The sequence below is a fragment of the Mus caroli genome, unplaced genomic scaffold, assembly GCF_978045245.1.
Source record: "Mus caroli unplaced genomic scaffold, Mus_caroli_1 scaffold_11, whole genome shotgun sequence".
NCBI classification, from domain to species: domain Eukaryota; kingdom Metazoa; phylum Chordata; class Mammalia; order Rodentia; family Muridae; genus Mus; species Mus caroli.
Genome location: NW_028227266.1, coordinates 74,861,149 through 74,881,910, shown reverse-complemented (window position 1 = coordinate 74,881,910; position 20,762 = coordinate 74,861,149). Strand labels below are relative to the sequence as shown.

The 20,762-nt window shown below is 39.5% G+C and overlaps 1 protein-coding gene across 1 annotated transcript in view; it reads left to right on the top strand.

The window, feature by feature from the left end:
- The window catches only part of Gfral (GDNF family receptor alpha like), a 42,883-nt gene that overhangs the window by 11,938 nt on the left and 10,183 nt on the right, over nucleotides 1–20,762 (top strand). Inside the window, exons 4-6 of the mRNA XM_021173366.2 lie at nucleotides 2,392–2,448; nucleotides 4,025–4,355; nucleotides 7,920–8,170. Coding sequence (XP_021029025.2) covers nucleotides 2,392–2,448; nucleotides 4,025–4,355; nucleotides 7,920–8,170 — 639 coding nt within the window. The remainder of the gene's footprint in view (nucleotides 1–2,391; nucleotides 2,449–4,024; nucleotides 4,356–7,919; nucleotides 8,171–20,762) is intronic.

The window sequence follows — 20,762 nt, the reverse complement described above, 5'->3', positions numbered from 1 at the left end:
TTGCCAAGGATCCTTTGCAGGCTGTGCTGTGTTCTACATAAGAGTCATGCACTCATCTGAAATAAACATGAACACGGAGTACTTGACATCATACCAGAGGAAATAATTGCAACTTCAAACATTTCATAGAATTAGTAGAAGGAAGGTGAACTGGGCTCAAAGGTAATAAAAGGAAGCAGCAAACATTTGAGGAACAACAAATTCTTTGTCGTGCTGGATTGTAAGATGGAGAGACATCACAAGATCATGTGAGAAAGAAACCAGATGCTATAAAGCCGGGAAACTGAGCTGGTCTTTCAAAGAGATTAGATTTAATGCTTTGCTGTGAGGAGCTGTTGTGTACTTAACAGATAAATGTAGAACTGACTTTTCAAAAAGAAAATGACACTTCTGGGGATTAGAAGAGATTGTAAAGAAAAAAGTGCAACGTGATTGCTACAAGAACTTAGGTGTTTGCACAGAACACTGTGGGCTTGCAGAATTCTCTTCTATTAAGGCTAGAGACTAATTCTTTGTCCTCCTCTGAGTAAGGATCGCTAAGGGATATAAGTGATGGCCCAGGTAAGTCAATGACCTGCTAGGTAAACACAATACCTGGAAAAGCATGGTAAAGGTAGGCTCTCACTCAATGGTACTCACAACTGTTACACAAGTGTAATGATTGTGTAGCAAAAACATGTTGGATGATGGACCAATATAAAATTTGTTAGATTCTGGATATATGTTTATATTCGTGAACCACATGGGAATGCATGAACAAGAGTTAAAGTTGATCCTAAAGGTTTTTGGGTCTTTTACTTTTATTAGGTTTTCTTTGTGTATTTTGGGGATTTTTTTTTTCAGTCACTAACTTCAATGATACCATTGTCATTCTTTTCAGGAATGTGGACAGTTCCTGGAAGAAAAGGCTTTAGCACAGGATGGAGATATCCAGATCCAATGTGTACATTTTTGAGTCTCCAATGTTTACTAGATATGCAAATGATCTCAAGTTCTGTGAACTTTATATATGATTCCATGTATAGCACGTAGACATGAAATTTGCATAGAAGATGCAAATTATGTTAAAGAATGTGTATGGGAGGGACAAAAGAAGTATATGGGTCTCATGTGAATCATCCAGTTGATAACAATAAAGTGATTATAAAGTGATCGGTTGATGGCTTCTTGAATATGTTTTAGTCAATGGCACACACTTGTCAGTTTGCTGCAAGTTGTGGCATTTAACTGTATTAGCAAGTCTGGGTTTATATTTTAGGAAATCTGTATGACTCACTAAAATCTACTTTTTGTTTGTTGGTTGGTATATTGATTGATTGATGTATTGATTGGCATTTTATTTAATATGGTGTAGTAACACATGAATAGATGTCGGCTCTTAGTCAGAAAGATAGGAGGTTGGGGTCAAGAAGAAATGATTTTTGAACTATTCAATAGAAAACTAGAAATGCACAGTAACCAGCTGGGACAATGCAGTGTCACTGAGGTTGGGACATGCAGCACTAGGAAGAACTTGCCTAGGTTGTACAAGTGTTTGTGTGCAGTGGGCTGATGAGCAAGGAGCAGAGACAGCCCAGGAAGGACAAGCATAGTCATGAGAGGATGTTTTTAAAATGAAATTATAGTCACAATACCTTCTTTAACTCTGTTTGCACATGTCTGTTGTTTCTTGATTTTTATGTTGGCTTCAGTTATGTTTATTTCCTCTGAAACTGTGGGATTCCAGCAGCAAGGATTGAATACCACTATTCTCAAATATGCTACCTGGTACCCAGTAAAAACCCAATTAATGCTTTGGAATGAAAGATTCTGTCACTGAAAACTTCTAATTCTACAATTATGAATCATAAGAATTCCTAGAGACTAAGATAATCAGGAGTAAAAATGCTTTTTGAATTACATTTTTACCTGATTTATGATGCTGTTGGTATGGGCATGTCTTTATCTTTCTACCTTTCTTTCTTTCTCTCTTTCTTTCTTTCTTTCTTTCTTTCTTTCTTTCTTTCTTTCTTTCTTTCTTTCTTTCTTCCTTCCTTCCTTCCTTCCTTCCTTCCTTTTTCTCCTCATTTCCATCTTTCCATCTTCCCTCCTTCTGTTCTTTTTTCTTTGGATTCTTTTTTTTTTTTTTTGCTTTATTGTACAATTGTACATGCTCTAGTCATCAGCATTAATTCATATTTTCAAGTAAGTGAATTCACAAAATAAAGCTTTTCAATTTACTTGCATATTTCTTCACCCATCAATCATTAATTTTAAATATCAAGGGTTAAATGAGTGTTATACAAGTTTGTGTGCATTTGTCTATATTTGTACATATTTGTGGGATGAATTCTTAGCCTCTAGGAAATTTCAGTCTTCAGTAGTGAAATGCTTTCTTTATTTTCTTTCTAGACAACATGAAAAAGGACAATAAATATAAATGGAATCTAACTACTCCTTTATATCATGGTAATATTATAAACTACCATTTTTACCTACATTATAAAAACTGGATGTTATGATTCAAATGTTGTTATGAGGATTCTCAATGATATGCCAATACAGAATAATTTGTGTGGCTTAAAGATTGAAAAAAGACATGCAGCAAAACCATGACATTCTTTCCAACAATGATTATGAAGGCAATTGTTTAGCCCTTCCATCCTCTATTCTGAGAAATACATCTTTTTTAAATTTAATTTTATTTGTAATTCATTTTTTACACTTCATATTCTATTCCACACCCCTTCCCCTCCCATCCTTCAACTGCTCCACATCCCACACCTCCTCCCCACCACATCCTGTTTCCACATGGATGCCCCCACCCTCCACCCTATCTGACCTCTAAACTCCCTGATGCCTCCAGTCTCTTGAGGGTTAGGTGCATCATCTCTGAATGAACATAGCCCTGGAAGTCCTCTACTGCATGTGTGTTGGGAGCCTCATATCAGCTGGTGTATGCTATCTGTTTGGTGATCCAGTGTTTGAAAAATCTCAGGGGTCCAGATTAATTAAGACTGCTGGGCCTCCTATAGGATCACCTTTCTCCTCAGCTTCTTTCAGCCTTCCCTAATTCAACAACAGGGCTCAGCTGCTTCTGTCCATTGGTTGGGTGCAAATATCTGCATCTGACTCTTTCAGATGCTTGTTGGGTCTTTCAGAAGGCAGTCACGATCCCATTTTGTGAGCATTCCATAGCCTCAGTAATAGTGTCAGGCCTTGGGATCTCCCCTTGAGCTGGATCCCACTTTGGGCCTGTCGCTGGACCTTCTTTTCTTTAGGCTCATCTCCATTTTCATCCCTGTAATTTCATACAGAAACAATTATGGGTCAGAGGTGTGACTGTGGGATGGCAACCCCATCCCTCCCTTGATGTCCTGTCTTCCTGCTGGAGGTGGGCTCTATAAGTTCCCTCTCCCTAGTGTCAGGCATTTCATCAAAGGTCCCTCCTTGCAAGTCCTGAGAAATACATCTTTACTGAAACCAAAGGTTTGGATAAATCGTAAGGTCATACAACCTAAAAGGTTTGAAGCCAACTGTTTTTGTGGGTGCCTGTAGTGATGTGAGAGGTAGTAGTTATATATATGTGTATATATATATATATATATGTGTGTGTGTGTGTGTGTGTGTGTGTGTGTGTTTTCACCACATTATGAGCATCTTCCTAGGCAGGAGTAACTGTGTTAATCTTTGTTCAGAATTTTCAATCCATACACTCCCAATTGACTGTGACAGAACAAGGATGATTTTGACACAAGTTGTTGAGCACACAATAAGGTACACAGTTCAGTTTCTATTTCTGAACAGTAAATGCTTATTTTGAGAAACTTAGCTCCACTTCGGTCCTGTCCATTCCAACACAATATGTATATAGTATTGGTGAAAGAGGATTCAAACATTGCACCATCAAGCCTTTAAAGAAATCATAGCAGCCTGGTTACACTTTTATACTCAGCTTGTGGACATCCCATAGATTTGCTTGCAAGTTCTCTATGTATAACCCTAAGCTTATTTTTGTATGACCTGGGCATTTTCTTGCTTTCAGGATTCAAACAGATGCAGTCTTGTTTGGAGGTGACAGAGGCGTGTGTAGGGGATGTGGTTTGTAATGCACAGTTGGCCCTTTACCTTAAAGCATGCTCAGCAAATGGAAATCTGTGTGATGTGAAACACTGCCAAGCAGCCATACGGTTCTTCTATCAAAATATGCCTTTTAACACTGCCCAGATGTTGGCTTTTTGTGACTGTGCTCAATCTGATATACCCTGTCAGCAATCCAAAGAAACTCTTCACAGCAAGCCATGTGCACTGAATATAGTTCCACCCCCCACTTGCCTCAGTGTAATTCACACTTGCCGAAATGATGAATTATGCAGGTGAGTAAAAACACACATACCTTGCTTTCTTATTTCGGCACCTTATTTGTTATAGTCCAACCCTAACATCTGATCTCCTTCCATTGCTAGAGTTCCCACCATCATCCAAAATAGGGTAAATAGAGCCAGACAATTCACATTTTGAATCTGTGGTACATGTGTTGTGGCACCCTTTTTGAAATTCAAATGTAAAATGCAGAGCAGAATTTTAGAATAAAGAAACTCACTATGAGGAACTGTGATGGCCCGTATATCATCCTTTCAAAGTTCATATTTGTCGTTTGTGTGTGTGTGTGCATGTGTACATGCATTCAGACAATTTTTGTGAGTTGGTTCTCTCCTTTCACCATGTGGGTTTTATGATTTGAACTCAGTTTGTCAGGATTTTTTGGCCCACAATCAGCTTTGTAATTAGATATTTTTCATTGATGTGATTATAGAATTTTTGTTGTTGTTGTTATTTGGTTTCTGATTATTTTAGACAAGATCTTTCTCTGTATACCAGGCTGGCTTGGAATCCACAGTCCTTCTGCCTCAGCTCTCTGAGTACTGGATTAACAGACATGAAGCACCACACATAGCCTAATGTGTGGAAAAGTCTGTTAATTTTGGCAGGGTAACTCTTTAACCTTCAGAACAAATACTTTCTTTCTCAAGCTGTGGACTGAGAAGAACAAGGTAGTTTGAGTATGGTGTAGATATTCCCTGCTTATTTGTGTGCCCGTGACATCAAAAATGTTACCTTTTTTTCTGATTTCTCATCCTCATGTTATCTGTTATTGTCTGAGTCAGGGTCTCTATTGCTAAAACAAAACACCATGACAAAAAGAATGGGTTTATTCAGCTTCTACTTCCATATTACTGTTCTTCACTGAAGGAAGTCAGAACAAGAATTCAAACAGGGCAAGATCTTGGAGGCAGGAGCTGTTACAGACCTTAGAGGGGTACTGCTTACTGGCTTGCTTCCTGAGCTTGCTCAGACTAGTTTCTTATAGAGCCCAGGACCAAAAGCCCAGGAATGGCACCACTCCCCATTGATTACTAATTGAGAAAATGGTCTTACAGCTGGATCTCATGATGGCATTTCCTCAGCTGAGGCTCCTTCCTCTCAGATGATCTTAGCTTGTGTCAAGTGGACACATAAAACCCCAGCCAGTATAGTCATAGAGGAGGGTAAGGCTAGTTGCTTATTTGTTCATTCAAAATATAGAGTAATCAGACACCCATCTTGGCTTCAGTTAGGAATGTCTGTTTTGCTTGTTTATTTTAGTTAAAGAAGACAGTTAATAAGAAAATATACCATAAAAAGTCATGTGCAATTCTCAGGTTAAAAGGGATCAGAGGGAAGAAAATCTAAAGTGGATCAGAATTCTTTTCTCCAGCAGTTAAAGAAGTAAAAGGCAGGGCAAAGCTTGAACGCAACCGGCAGGGCAGTCGAGAAATCTTAAGCACCAAGGATATAGAATCGGCATTAAAGAAAGGTATTTATTGTGGATGGTAAAATACACACCTGCAGCACACACCCAGAGAAAAAGACCTTCTGCTCAGTAGAGTGAGGATTCATGAAGCCAAACAAATCCACTCTCCTCAAAGGCTGGGAGAGACTCCTGTGTGCTGAAAGGTTTGTTACAAAGGTTGAGAAATTATGAACAGGAGAAGGCTGATAGCTTAACATGAAAAGAGAGCAGAAACAACATTCTAGTTTAAATGAGGGACAGAGTGGGTGACACATATCTTGGGAAGAGGTGAGGACATTTCATTAAAGATTGATTTCAGAGACCAGCAAAAAGATTCTGAGAAGAGTTACAAGGCTTGCAGAGGAAAGGAAAACTCAATAAGGGGTGAGGAGGGGAGACAGAAGGAGGAAGAGAGAGAGCCAGAGAGCCAACGTGAATATTGCTTTTTTTTAAAGCCTCTGAAGAGTTTTCCTCACTTAATTTAGGTTGGTTAGTTGGAAGAAGTCAGTCATCTTGGAAAATTTCCATGGCCCCTCTCCCTCTCTGTCTGCCTACCACAGAGGGATCCTAGCCTCTGAAAGGGGAAGGGGAAAATGTTATAATTAAGTTATAATATCAAAAACAAGCAAATAAACACCCCATTTAAGGATACAATAAAGAAGATAAGTATAGACCAAAAACGTTGTAATTTAAAGAGTGCTCCCAAAAAGGACTGCTTGACCTAACTGGAGGAAATGACTGAGTTGGTCTCTTAAGTTACACAAAGCAATCCAACAGGCAAGATATTGCAAAGGCAATGGAAGTGCATGGCGCCCTCTGAAGTAACAGTGAAAGGGGAAAGCCACAGAAAAGAAAGTCAGAAATTACTAGTCCTTGAGGGTTACTGCAGTAGGGGGACTCTTGCAGCCTTTGAGTGACATTATGAGTGGTCTATGTTCTCAGGGAAAACTTTCACTCTAGCTGCTAGCTGACATCAAACTGTCGTGTGCAGGTAGTCATGCTTAGGAACTTCAACTGGGCTCAGCATGCCTGGCTCTCTTTCTCTCCCTGAGGTTTTGATTAACACATGCGAGTTTATGTTTAGGGTGAATTTATATTTCCATTGGTCAGATACACATGCTTTTGTAGACAGTTTGGGATACAGGTAAGCACTGCAGGAGATGATGAATATAGACAAGGCTGTTTTTGTAGGTAGTCACCACTGGTCTCACACTAGGCCCTCTACTTCAGCTTCCTGAGAGACATGGGATTATAGGTTAGTCATATGTCCCTATGCTAATTTTTTGTATTCAAATTGGTGGGTGTGGGAATCCACCATCTGTGTCCAAGCTGGGTTTGGACAATTGGTCTCAGTAAGTCAATTAAAGGAGTCAAATTAATACTGGAAAACAAACAAAGAGGAGACTTAATCAACATGGTTACACTGGGAAGAGGAAAGAGTGGATCTAGTGACACTTCCCACCTCCAAGTACACCTTGCAGGAGGCTGATGTGACATTAGAGTTTAAATGGAAGACCAAGGATTTGAATGCCTAAATAGCTTCAATCAAGGTATCTCTCTGCCCACCACTGACCCTTCATTGTCCGGGCTTCAGTCTCACCCTGTAAGGTGATCTGATAGGTTACCAGAATTTGTGAAATTTCTTTTGGGGAAACATGTTCATCAGCCTTAGTTCTTACTTTCAAAGGAAAAAAAAATCTCAAAATAATTTTGAAATTCAATTCAGTACGAAAGCATGGAAACAGAATAAAGAATTGTTTTGGTGGAGGGCAGTGTCTAAATGTTAGCTCTAAAATTGTATAAGGTTTCAAAAAGTTCTTTACTAGATCTCTCAAGTCGTTGATGCTGCAAAGCATTGGGCTATAACCGGCCATCAGGGAAAACAGTCTCAGGAAAGGATAGTAACTTGCACGTTTCACTATTTTGATTTTTGTTTTTCATCGCCACATTCCCTATGTGATGCTTGAAAGTACAAAGTCAGCTTTCCATTATGTCTTGGAACCAGCATCTCATCCTCCCCCAGGCTGGTGATTCATTAGGTAAGAGACCATCACATGTTAACGTGAAATCACCCATAGACTATATCCAGTTCTTCACTTTCTTCTAGGACACACTACCGAACATTCCAGACAGAATGCTGGCCCCACCTAACTGGGAAGTGCCATGAAGATGAGACCTGCATTAGCATGTTAGGCAAGCAAGACCTTACTTGTTCTGGGAGTGAGAGCTGCAGGGCTGCCTTCCTAGGAACCTTCGGGACAGTCCTGCAAGTACCCTGTGCTTGCAGGGGCGTTACACAGGATGAAGAACACTTGTGCATGATTTTCCAGCACATGCTTCATAGCAAATCGTGTTTCAGTAAGTTGTCCAGTGAAAAGGTTGTCTATTACGTATCTGCTTATCTACATATCTATCTTGTTTTCCACTATACCAAAAAAAAAGAAAGAAAAAAAGAAAAGAAAAACAAAAACAAAAGGTAATCCAGACAACCTGAACCAAAATGTTCATAAAGACAATTTGTGCTTGCTATTTTGGTTATGTTCCGGTTTTGCCTTCTCTCTCTCTCTCTCTCTCTCTTAGCAGAAAGTGATACACTGTTTAAAATGATAAGTTACTCTTTATTATCATTTACTGATTTTATTATGGAAAGCATAAAAAGCTTCTTTTACATGCTGAACATATCAATTATTCATTGTTATGTAACAACAAATCAACTCCAGGACATTGGTCGAAAATCACTAACCATTTAGCTACTTAGCAGAACAGTTTTATACACTGGCCTTGGGTGAATTGCCTTTTGTCTAGACTCCCTAATGTATAGACACTCATAGATACCTGATGGCTCTATTGAGGCTGGACTGACAAAGCTGAAAGCTGGTATATTTAGCAAGCACTGTCAGCTGGTACAGCATATTTCTCCTCTGGTATCTCCTTCAGCAATATAGCCTGGGACTGTTACATGATATGGCAGAATTCCTAGTGACTAAGACAAAATATATAAGTATTTCTCAAGTATCCCCTGCTATCGTATTGTGAATATGTCAGTGAGCAAAGGAAGTCCTATGCCAATCTCAGAGTGACTTCAGGAGCAAACTACACAAGGATGTGAGTAGTCAAGATGGGCTCACCAGGGTTGATTGATTTTTAAAAGTCTACAATTGAAGGTATCTTGCTCCTAAAGTCTATCTTTCCTGTGATTTATTTTTCTGTCCCTTTTGGCTTTAACAAACCTGTTTGTTAACTTTTAGAAATAAGATGTAAATATATTTTTAAAGTTAATCTTTAGGAAAAAGAAAACTGAAATTTAGGCAATGGGCTTGGTTGGGGATGAATTCATTGACCTCACTGTCTTGAGATTCTCCAACAGTTTTATATAAACAGCTCATAGGACATGCTAGAGGAGGTTGGAGCTCATGTGTGTCTCTGTCTGCTGCTATTCCCCTGTAGCCAGTGATAGGTAGTTTTCCAGAGCCAGCTGTCTCTACCTGTCACCCTAAGCCTTGCATCTGTTCAGCCCTAAGGAGTTGCTTGTGTCTTGTTTCAGCTCCTTTCCCTTTTATGCACTTTGTCATGACTCTGCTATCTGAGCATAGATCAGGTTTTTCCATTGGGCACCCACCACATCCATGTCAAAATCCTACAAGTTCTAATCATTTTTAGACCTCAAGCCAATTCAGAAACAGTTCACTGTTTTGGTTTTGTTTGATTTGATTTGGTTTGTTGCTTTATGCTGTCCCTCAATATTTTGAATTTTATTCTTCTGATGATTTTTTCAATATTTGCCTTATAGGCTTATCCAATTATGCAGTTCATAGTGTTCAGGGATGGGTCTATACTAATGGAAGTCTGTATTCTCCTGCATGATTGCATCCATGGTGACTACATCATCTTTGGAACATCAGTACTGTGCTGGAAGGTACAACCAACAGCAGCTCTACACAGGATGGGTCCCTTTCGATACAACACAGACTCTGTCAGCATTATAAAGAGCCATCTAAGAAAGGCTAGGTACTTTCCAGTCACTCAGCCTCAGAACAGAAAAAGAATAAGTAGTATACAGTGTAGCCACACTGGACTGTTTATTGTGTGATAGTGACAGCAATGAACATCTCTTACACATACCTGACAACAACTCACAGGGCCATACCTACCTTCTGGAAGTCTGAACATTTTAGTCTAACTATGCCTCAGAAGGAAGAACACTAAGACTATCAACCAACAGCTATACAACTGCTACGGTTTGCCCCCGCCATGCCCCACCTCTTAACAAATATAAGCTCTCTCTTTATTTTTTTATTTTTTTTTTTAGTTTACACAGACAGTATATTTATCCCTTTCCTTAAAGGACATCACAGTTTTCCAAAGTTCCATTCTGACACCAACCCAAAGTCAATTGTATGATATACAATCCCACATTCTGCCTTAGAGTAAGCAAAGAACCTATGAACAGCAGACTGTTCACTGCTATTCCATTTACCACAAATATCAAATACATACACACACACACACACAAACACACACACACAGCACACGCAGCACACGCAGCACACACACACACACACATACAGAGAGAGAGAGAGAGAGAGAGAGAGTTAGGGAGGGAGGGAGGGAGAATTACTGAGTACAGAATAATGAGATCTAGCTAGAAAGTATAATTATGCCCTGGGCCACGCATCTTCAAAGAACCACCTCCCATGTCTTCCATTCTGTCTTCTACAAGGCTCTTCTTGACTTGATTCTCCCAAGGCCATACCTCAGTTGGTTGGAGTACTATGGCTTCTTTGATGACTGCAGAACTCAGGTCAGTTTCAGATTGTCCATTTTGAGAGGTTAGGTAAAGTTTAACAATCACATGGTTTGTGGTGTTGTTGTTGTTTTACACTGTTTTAATTAGTGATTTCTTTGGCAATATAATCTCTAAAGCATGTGTTAATTTTCTAATCTATCTGCTTTTACTTAGTTTCATGTGTCAAAATGCAATTTTCAAAAAAGAAGTCACTTTATTTTAATTTATTTTCCACATCTGCCTTATTCCTTTTCCACATCTCCCTTACATCCAGGACTTTCTTATTTAATGGTTTAAGGTAGTCTCAACAGCAGGCTTGAGCAGAAAGGCTACCCTGAATCTAGCCTCAGCCACCGAGCTGAGTCCACCTGACTGGGCTTTTGTAAGGGAAGGGTTGGGGATCTACTCAACTCTATCTCTTACTTATGGGGGAACTACAGTTACCTTTTGTCAATATCAGTTCACATTTTAATTTCTCTAATCTCTGTTTGAAAAACTAATGAGTCCCCACTTCAAGTCTCCATTCTTGTTAGAAAACCTTACTCAATGCTCACGTAGAATAATCATTTCATGATGTTTGTGCTGTCTAGTGAAACCACCTGATCTGAGCTATGGGTTGTATGGATACTGGGTCTCCCTGTCTTGTTGTACAGAATCATTGGCCTCTGTAGAATACAAAGTAGATAGTATATCAGTAGATTGACACAAGATTTAATTTTTCACCAACATAAAATAATTACAAAGAGAGCATTTGGGGGTGGAAATTGAAGATGATTGGAAACTCGGGTGTCACAGAGCTATTTTAGTCGCTCCAAGTTCTCTTCTGGGCTCATAGAACCCATCTAACACATCTACCCTGCTAATGAAAAATACACTCCAGACACTTTAGTGCCTCAGTCCTAAGTTGCTTGCGTATCACTTTCAGTTTCACTTACCTGCAAAGTAAGTGAAATTCAGTTCCCTTCTGGTTGAAAGGGAAATGAATTTGGTGTATTTAAAGCCAATCTCTGCCACTATATCTCCAACAAAATATATAAAGCAATGTCCCCCTAATACCGATCCAATTTATTCATCATTGTGCTGGGAAATACAAATTCACGTCAGAATATGTCTGTCACTCATAGAAGAATACAAGGCATAGAGCAATGGATCATGGATATTAGTCTATCTGAGACCAGTTTAAAGAACAGGAGGAGTCTTTAGTTTGTACAAATCTATGTAGTTTTGTTCTAAAACACTCAATTAAAAGTTGCTCCTTTTGAATCTCTCAACAATGCTTTGTAACTATATCATGAGACTATGTCATAGGAGAAAAAAAAGACAAAATAGTCATCCTTGTAACTCTGTTCCTCTTTGTAGTAACCATAATATTTGGAACTCTTAAATATGTGCATGCAAAATGCTGAATAGAGCCCTGTGCTGGTTAGTTTTGTCAACTTAACTTAAACTGTAGGCCTCTGGGAAGAGGAAATGCCAATTGAGAAAACACCTCTATCAGTTGGCCTGTAGGCAAATCTACGAGACTCTTGATTAATGATTCATAGGAGGGCTGAGGCTACTGTAGTGCCACTCTGAGTGGTGGTCATGGGTTGTATAAAGAACCAAGCCAAGTCCAGCAGTGGTGGCACATGCCTTTAATCCCAGCACTTGGGAGGCAGAGGCAGGTGGATTTCTGAGTTCAAGGCCAGCCTGATCTACAGAGTGAGTTCCTACACTGGGGAATCTATTGATCTTTCATAGGACCAAGGACCTCTCCTCCCATTGATGCCTGACAAGGCCATCCTCTGGTACATACGCAGCTGGAGCCATGTGTACTCCTTGATTGGTGGCATAGTCCCTGGGAGCTCCGGGGGGGGGGGTCTGGTTGGTTGATATGGTTGTTCTTCCTATGGGGTTGCAAACCCCTTCAGCTCCTTCAGTCCTTTCTCTAACTCCTCCATTGGGGACCCCATGCTCAGTACAATAGTTGGCTGTGAGAATCTGCCTCTTATTTGTAAGACTCTGGCAGGGCCACTCAGGAGACAGCTATATCAGGCTCAGACAATCATTTCATCAATGTACTGTTAATCTGCCAAAGTAAGGGCTATCTACAGGTCTTTGATGATGCTGGAAGACTTGCCATTCATCATTAGAAGGATCTTGACTAGCCAGCCTTAGGGAAGGGAAATCCTTTCTGTGATACCCAGAGCTAGCTCCCATTCTTTCCACTATAACAGTGTCATACTTCATCATGTGGGCATAGAGAGGTTGTAGACTTACACTGCATAGTCTATTAACTTCACCTTGGTATAGAGGGCACATTGTGGAAGATGGAGTCTCCCAGAGAAATCTGCCCACTTTTTACCACTAGCATATAACCTTCCACATGCTGTCCCCCCTCCCCTTCCATGTTTACCAATTTCCATATTTGTTCTTTTCATCTTGATCAAGAAAGTAACCACCCACCATGAGTCTTATGTCTAGCCACTTCTCTTTCTAGACAAGCAAAACTGAGAACAGAGCATGCACTACCTGCAATGAGGGCTTCTCTTTCAACCTGCTGTCTAGGGCCACCTCTGGATTTGTGGTTTGTGGAAGATGTCCATTAACAGTGAGCACTGACACACCATTTCCTAGAACCAGTTGCCTAATTGATCTGATAATATTCAAAGATGTATTTCAAACAGTAAACAGGCTTTGTGTGTGGTGTGACTTTATTCCACAACACAAGAGGTGTGTCCTGTAGCTATACTCATATAGCTTACCAAAGACTCTGTACACCATACTGAGAAAGAATCCCATGTATCAAGTGACTATTATATAGTAAGTAGTGTGTCCTCTAACCATATTACTTTAAAAACTATTGTATAAGTTTTGAACTTAAAACTAGTCTATTAATTCTACTTCCAGGTTTTGTTTCTAGGTTGTTGTACTTTTTTTTTTATACTTTACAAAAATCATACACATTTTTAAGATTTTCAACTAAGTGTTCACAGAAGCTCTTTGATTCTCACAATTTTATTTGGAATAAATATTCTGTTATAAATGAAGACCCTAATAGGCCAAACATAACTCCAAGCCAAAGGGAATTAACTAACATCAAATTTTTGGTTCCCATACTTGAATCACCCTCAGAAATATCTACAGAATTTCTTGTATAAAACCAATCTTGTCCAGATAACTCTGACTGTAGCCAAGTTTGGGAGTCACTGCTCTTATCCACATGTGGAAAAATTTAGTCTCCAGTGTCAAGTCCAAGAGCCTCCTTTGCTCACTCATACCTCTCAGGGAACAAGAAAGGTCTGCATGGGAAAAGGCAAGGTTACTAAGCACAAAGTCATGAAGCTCCTCTGGTGGCACACTTTGTCCAATCCTCCCAACAACCACAGATATACAACAGACACACAACAGAGAAAACACAAGAGTGCACCAATAAATCCATGGAAAAGGGAACAAAACAGTATATATTCTCTCTTGGTGGTATCCCTGTCCTTGAATGAAAGTGATTTTTTCCCCCTTGTTAGAATTAAGATTAAGATCATCAATCTTTTATTTCATCTTAAACTAAAAACTTTCTTTTCTTTTTTTTTATATCCACAAAGCTTTATTATCTTGCCAATTGTAATGACCTTGACTCTAACCTTCTGAAGAGAAGGCAGGCTTTAAGGGCTCCATGTGACATCCTGTTGACAAGGTTAGCAAAAGCAAAGAAGATGCAAATGGGAATGGGGCTGTGTTACAGCCCCAAAGTTCCTTGTCTTGAATTCTAGTGCTACAGTGTCCTCTTGGGACGATTGACAATGGCTCTGGTGGTACTCATGGCCATACCTGCATCTGTGAGACAGGGTAAGCAGGATGCCAAGCTAAAAATGTTCAATTCAAATGTTTAAGTAAAAAGATCAGGAGTTAGAACACATAGGGTGCAGATGTTCACTGTAATGAGAGCACTGGTCATCTTCATGTCCTAACACTGTTCTTTTGTGATGATCTACTTCTTTAAGTTCGGAATAGTATCTATTTCACTGTAAGGCTTGGATTCATTTCAGCTCTGCAAGTAAAGCACAATCCAAACATGGCTTTGTTCTTAAATGTGTACATCACCTAAGCTGCCTTAGTCCTCACTGTATCTATTTGAAAATATAAAGATGGGAGATTTGTTTCGGGAGGATTTCAACATCCAGCTGGCTTTCAAGAAATAGCATGTGCTTACGTATTAAGTAAGGTTTAGTCTTAAGTGAAGGAGCTTTCTGGCCACTCCATGCTCTAGCATTTAGTTTCATTTTATAGCCCCATCTCTTCATCTGTCTATTCATGCCTTCTCATAGATATCAAGATGCTAGTAAAACTGCTTTATTTATCATGTTTGTGTGCATTCAGTGGATATATGATTTATTCTTTCTTAACAGCATTCGTCTGCTTCTTTCCCAGTGAAGGTCTGTATCCAGAATCCTATTCCATCAGTCAGTGCACTCATAGACAGTCTTTTAAACCCACCCATGAGTATGGGATGGTGCATAACACATTACTGCATATTTTTCTGTACTGCATAAGACTGTGTTCATTTTTAAAAGATAATTTAGAGACTGTGATGATGAATTAATGAAGGCTCAAGCTCATCTTTTAAGATGTTTGTCTTAATTTTCAGTGTCATGAAATCACTCTCTGGCTGAGAAGGAGAATTGTACATTATGTAAATTAAACAAAGAGCAATGTGGAAAACATTTCTAATTGCAATTCTGACTCTGTCTCTCTTTGTCTTCCCTCCCTCCTTCACATAAACACACACACACACACACACACACACACACACACACACACACACACGACCGTGTCTTACAGCCAAATATAAGGCAGTGTTCCAGGAACTTTATGTTAAGTTCTGTCTTTAAATAAACCACTTGGACTAGCCAAAACCACTGACTTTTTCTTGGTGTCTACACAAAACTTTAATTCAAGTTTAGTTTCCTTCAAATTCAGTCCAGGTGCTAAAATAGTCTTCTGGTTTTCAAGGAACATTCAACAGACTTTCTCTAGTCTATATTCATATTTATTACATAGTCTCTAAGCATTCAAATATGTTGTATTTTCTGGATTAAAGTGGCTCCATGGTGAATTTGTAGGTCATCAAATTCGTAGACACTTACTTATAAATTTATATTTTCCCTTTTAGAACTCTGTGATTGTTCCTCTAGGATCTTGTTTTTCATTATTTGAAAAGGCTTTTGTGTTTTGTTTTGTTTTTTTAAAGATCGAGCATATGTATTTTAAGTTAGCAATGAAAAGAATAATAAAAACAAACAAACCATTTCTTTAAAATGAGTTCAGTTACAAATCAATGTAGAAACATATAAGCATGGTAAATTCTGTAAGTTTTGCCTTTTATGTATTTTAATTTATAGACTTAGAATTCCAAATGTTTCTTTGGACTCAGATCTCAGGAGAAAACCAGTGGTTTTTAACTTTATTATCTTTCAAACCTAAAATATAAACAGAGTCCCTCTTTTCTTTCTTTCTCTCTTTCTCTCTTTCTCTCTCTCTCTCTCTCTCTCTCTCTCTCTCTCTCTCTTCCTTCCTTTCTTTCTTCCTTCCTTCCTTCCTTCCTTCCTTCGCTTTTTTCTTTCTTTATTTATTTCTTGTCAGGCCAACTTTCAAATGTAGATTTTAAAACATGATCAATACAAACAACCCTAATGGTTGAATGTCATGTTTCAAAATTAATAGACTCTAGTGTACAATATAGTTTTGTAGAGGCAGCCCAACATCAACATGTCTGCAATGGGCAAGATCTTCATCATCCCTAAACCAGAGCAATGTCACAAACATTACATAGCTGTCTCATGGGAAGAATCTGAAGCTCAGTGGACAGTAAACTTGAGGAATATGGAAAATCACAGAAATCCATAGGCTTGACACTGTCATAATGATGTCATAGGCAAACAATAATTTTGACAAAACATAAGTGGCTTCTTAAATACAGTGTGACAGTTGGGCAACTGTAGGACATGTGTTCAATAAGGCCAAACAGACATACATTTATTGTGTATAAAATTATCTCTCATAATGTTAGTTTTGCCTGAGACAGGACACACTAAATCTTCTAAGGGGTTGCTGTCCCCATCCTGCCATTAAGGGCCCTGTCTTAGGACTGAAGGACATGATTGGGGTGGATAACTACGCTGGTTAGTTTTGTTAACTTGACACAAACTAGAGTCATTTGGGAAGAGGGAAACTCGACAGAGAAAATGCTTCCATCAAATCGGCCCATATGCAAGACTGTGAGCCATTGTCTTGATTAATTATCGATGTGAGGGCCCAGTCTACTGTGGGCAGAGTTAGCAGAGGCAGATGCTCCTGAGTTGCACGAAAACAAAGCTGAGAGATCCACTGTAAACAAGCCAGTAAGCAGATTTCCTCCTTGGCCTCTGTTGCAGTTCCTGTATCTAAGTTCCTACATTAAGGACCTGCCTGACCTGACTTCCACTCACAATGGACTGTAACCCATAAAGTGAAATAAACATTTCCTCCCTGGATTGCTTCTGTTCATCATGTTTATTGCAGCAACATGAAAGCAAACCAAAGCGCAATGTATATTTTTGTTCGTGTGTGTGTGTGTGTGTGTGTGTGTGTGTGTGTGTGCTCGCACGTATGTGTTAGACTTGTTGCATCTATATTCACCAGGCATATTGGTCTATTCTATATGTTTTTGTATGTTGACCTGACTTTGGAATTAGAGCAATGGCAGCTTTATGGAGGACATTTAGAAATGGTCCTTTCATTTCTAATTTTTTAATAATTTGAAAAGTACTGGGTTTTAGTTCCTTGAAAGTGTGGTAGAATTATACACTCAAGCCAGGTGACCTTTTTCTTCTGCCTGAAGGCTTTTTGTTACTCTTTCCTTCTTATTTTTATGATCTGTTTAAATTGTTAATCTCCTCTTGGCTTAATTTTGATGTTTCAGATGTATCCAGAAATCCATTGATTTCTTTTAGGCTTTTCAACTTAATTTAGTGTGGGTCAAAAAGTGGGGTGGGCGAGGTGGAAGTTTGACTATGTGCACCCCCATGGAACCTCCAGGCAGGTGTCTAACTGTGGGACGCCACAGGACACAGGACCCTGCTCCTGGGGTAAGGATGGTGCAGTCTGGGGTCTCTGCGGATCTACTGGAGTTGGACTCTGACTCTAGGGCAGCACAGATACCGCTGAGTACCATGGAAGAGCCAGTTCTGGGGTCCCTGGGCCGCAAGGAGGCCAGCGATGTCAGGTTCTCACTCTAGAGTACCACAGAAGCTGTCATGGAACTGCTGAGAACAGAGTGGGGATTCTCTACCAAAGGGAAAAGGGCAGAGAGGAGAGTGCACTGTCTAGGTCCTGAAGGGAGGAGAGTGTCTGGCTTACTCAGTCTGAGGCTTGGATTGATTTAAACCATGGCTGGATTGCAGGGAGGCCTCCTGCTGGGAGGTTAGAGCACTCAAGGCTTTTTAGAGGGAAACCTGCTTCATTGCTCCAGCATGGTGAATCCTGATGAGAAGAGGCAGTCCACGGTTTTAAGGTGTTTATGATAGAAAGACAGAAAGAGGGAGAGAGTAGGGAAGTAGAAGTCAGAGAGAGGGGGACAGGGAATCAGGTGAGGGGGAAGAAGAGGGCAAGAGAGAAGCAAGAAAGTAAGAGAGCAAGAGAGAGAGGAGGGGGCAAGCAACTCCTTTTATAGTGGGCTAGGTCTACCTAGCTGTTGCCAGGTAACTGTGGGAGTGGAGTCCAGACAGAATACCAGGAGCTTGGGGCATTGCCTTCATGATTGATGGCCACATACCTCTGTGTGTGTGTGTTGGGGGGGGGGGTGGGGGGGGTGGGAGGCTGTGGGAGGCTATGACTGCAGCAGGAGCCTGGGGCCCAGGAGGCATGGCCAAATACCTGCCATCCCTTATGGTCACCGGAGTTTAAGGCTTGTACTCCACTGGGGACCAGGCTGTCTGTGCACAGCTCACTGCCTCACAATTAAGCATATATGTTTTCAAATCCTGTTATAATGCTCCCCTACCAATCTATAATTTTATTAATTAGGGTCTTGTCTTTCTTCATTTCGGTTAATTTTGTTAAGGGTCTGCCAATTTTATTCATCTTTTCATAGAACTAACTCTTAATTTCATTGAATCTTTGAATTATTTTTGTTGTTGCTTTTGTTTTTATTTTATTAATTTTTGACTTGGTATTATTCCTTTCTATCTAGTGGCTTTGGGTCTGGTTTGTTATTCATTTTTCTAACCTCTTGAGATACCTCTTTAGGGCATTTATTTGGGCTCCATTTGATTTTTTAAAATACATGTACTTAGCACAATGAATTTCCCTCATAAAACTGCTTTCAGTGTGTCCCAGAGGTTTTAGCATCTTGGGCTTTTACATTCATTTTTTTCCAGGAATTTTTAAATTTTTCTTTTTGATTACATCATTCTTTAGTATTATTTAATATCAATGAATCTGCATAATTTCTAAATAATCCTGTACTATTGATTTGGGGCTAATTGAATCGTAGTCACAGAAGACACATGGAGATACTTCAAACTTTTTGTTTTCCTTGAGATTAACTTTATATTACAGCCTGGGATCTAGTTTATAAAAAATATCTATGAGCTGCTGAGAAGAGTGCACATGATGTGATATTTAAGGTAAAACATTCTTTAGATGTCTGTCAGCTTCATTTGATCTATGATATTATTTAACTTCAAATTTAGTGCATACACGTTTTGAATTGCAATTTCTTCTTGGTTGGTCATCCTGCGATCAGAATGAAGTAACTTTTAGTTCTGGTAAAGGCAGACTCTTAACCGGTATAATACTTTCATAGGATTAGCCTGTGGGCAAGTCTCTAAGGCATTTTCTGGATTGGTAATTAATGTGGGTGAACCCAGATCACTGTGAATACTGTCATCCCTGGGCAGGTGGTTCTGGGAGGTATAAGGAAGTAATCTGAGTGAGCCAAGAGTGAGAAAGGCAGTAAACAGTAGCAGCAGCACCCTGAGCTCCTGCCCTGACATCCTCCAATGATGGCCCATGATGGGGAAGTGTAAGGAAAATAAACCGTGTTCTTTCCAGCTTGCTTCTGGTCATGGTGTTTAACCACAGCAATAGAAAAACCTAACTATGAACACTGAACAACAACTAATGAAAAGAAAAAGAGGCCTTGACTATGAAAGGTAAAAGGGAAGGGCATGGGACAGGGATTTTGCATGAGGAAAGGGAAAGGAGAAATGTAATAATTATAATCTCACATATAGAAACACACCCTCAAATTCAGCCCAAAGAGACATTGGTTGTGATTAAAAACTAATGTAGTGGTACCTGTTTTGTTAAGTAAAAATAAACTGTGGTTACATCTCAAATGTGCTCATTTAAAAAAAAAATGCCATAAGCATGGAAAAGCAAGACCTTTAAAGTTCTATCTTCTTTTATCCATTGAAAATTTTATACATTCATTTTACAATTAAATTTGGTCATATCCAGCCACCTTTTCTCCCTTCCAACTTTCCTTGGATTTCTATAACATGTCTACTTTCCTCCTCCTAATTACGTGTGTCCTCTCGCCTCCATTTTTTTCTTTCAAATAACTCATTATTGCTGCCCATTTGTGCATGGTTGCACGGCCATCCAACAGAGTGTGGATGACTTTGATCTCAGAGAATTCCCCTTAACTTCGCTATTCTGAAGGATGGGAATTGAAATTCGGGCAGCAGAATGTTGTCATCGCTTGAGTATTGGAACCCTCCCTGCAATGTTCAGAAAACTGTGCAGAATATATGCTTCCCATTGTAAAATTGGGCTTGGATGAGAAGGGCACCTCTCAGCTGGCTGGCAGTACAGGTTTGCACACATAAAATACAACCTGGAATAGTTGAGCATGCCATATTTGCTGTGGTAACACTTGCGGCTTTGACGAGACAATGTTGAACTGGCAGCTGTCCGCATTGGAGCTTCACAATAGATGAACAGCCAAGGGATTTTTCCTTTCAAAGACTAGATCAAATTTTAAGATAATTTACATGATTTCTTTTCTTTTCTTTTCTTTTCTTTTCTTTTCTTTTCTTTTCTTTTCTTTTCTTTTCTTTCCTTTCCTTTCCTTTCCTTTCCTTTCCTTTCCTTTCCTTTCCTTTCCTTTCCTTTCCTTTCCTTTCTTTTTTTTCTTTCTTTCTT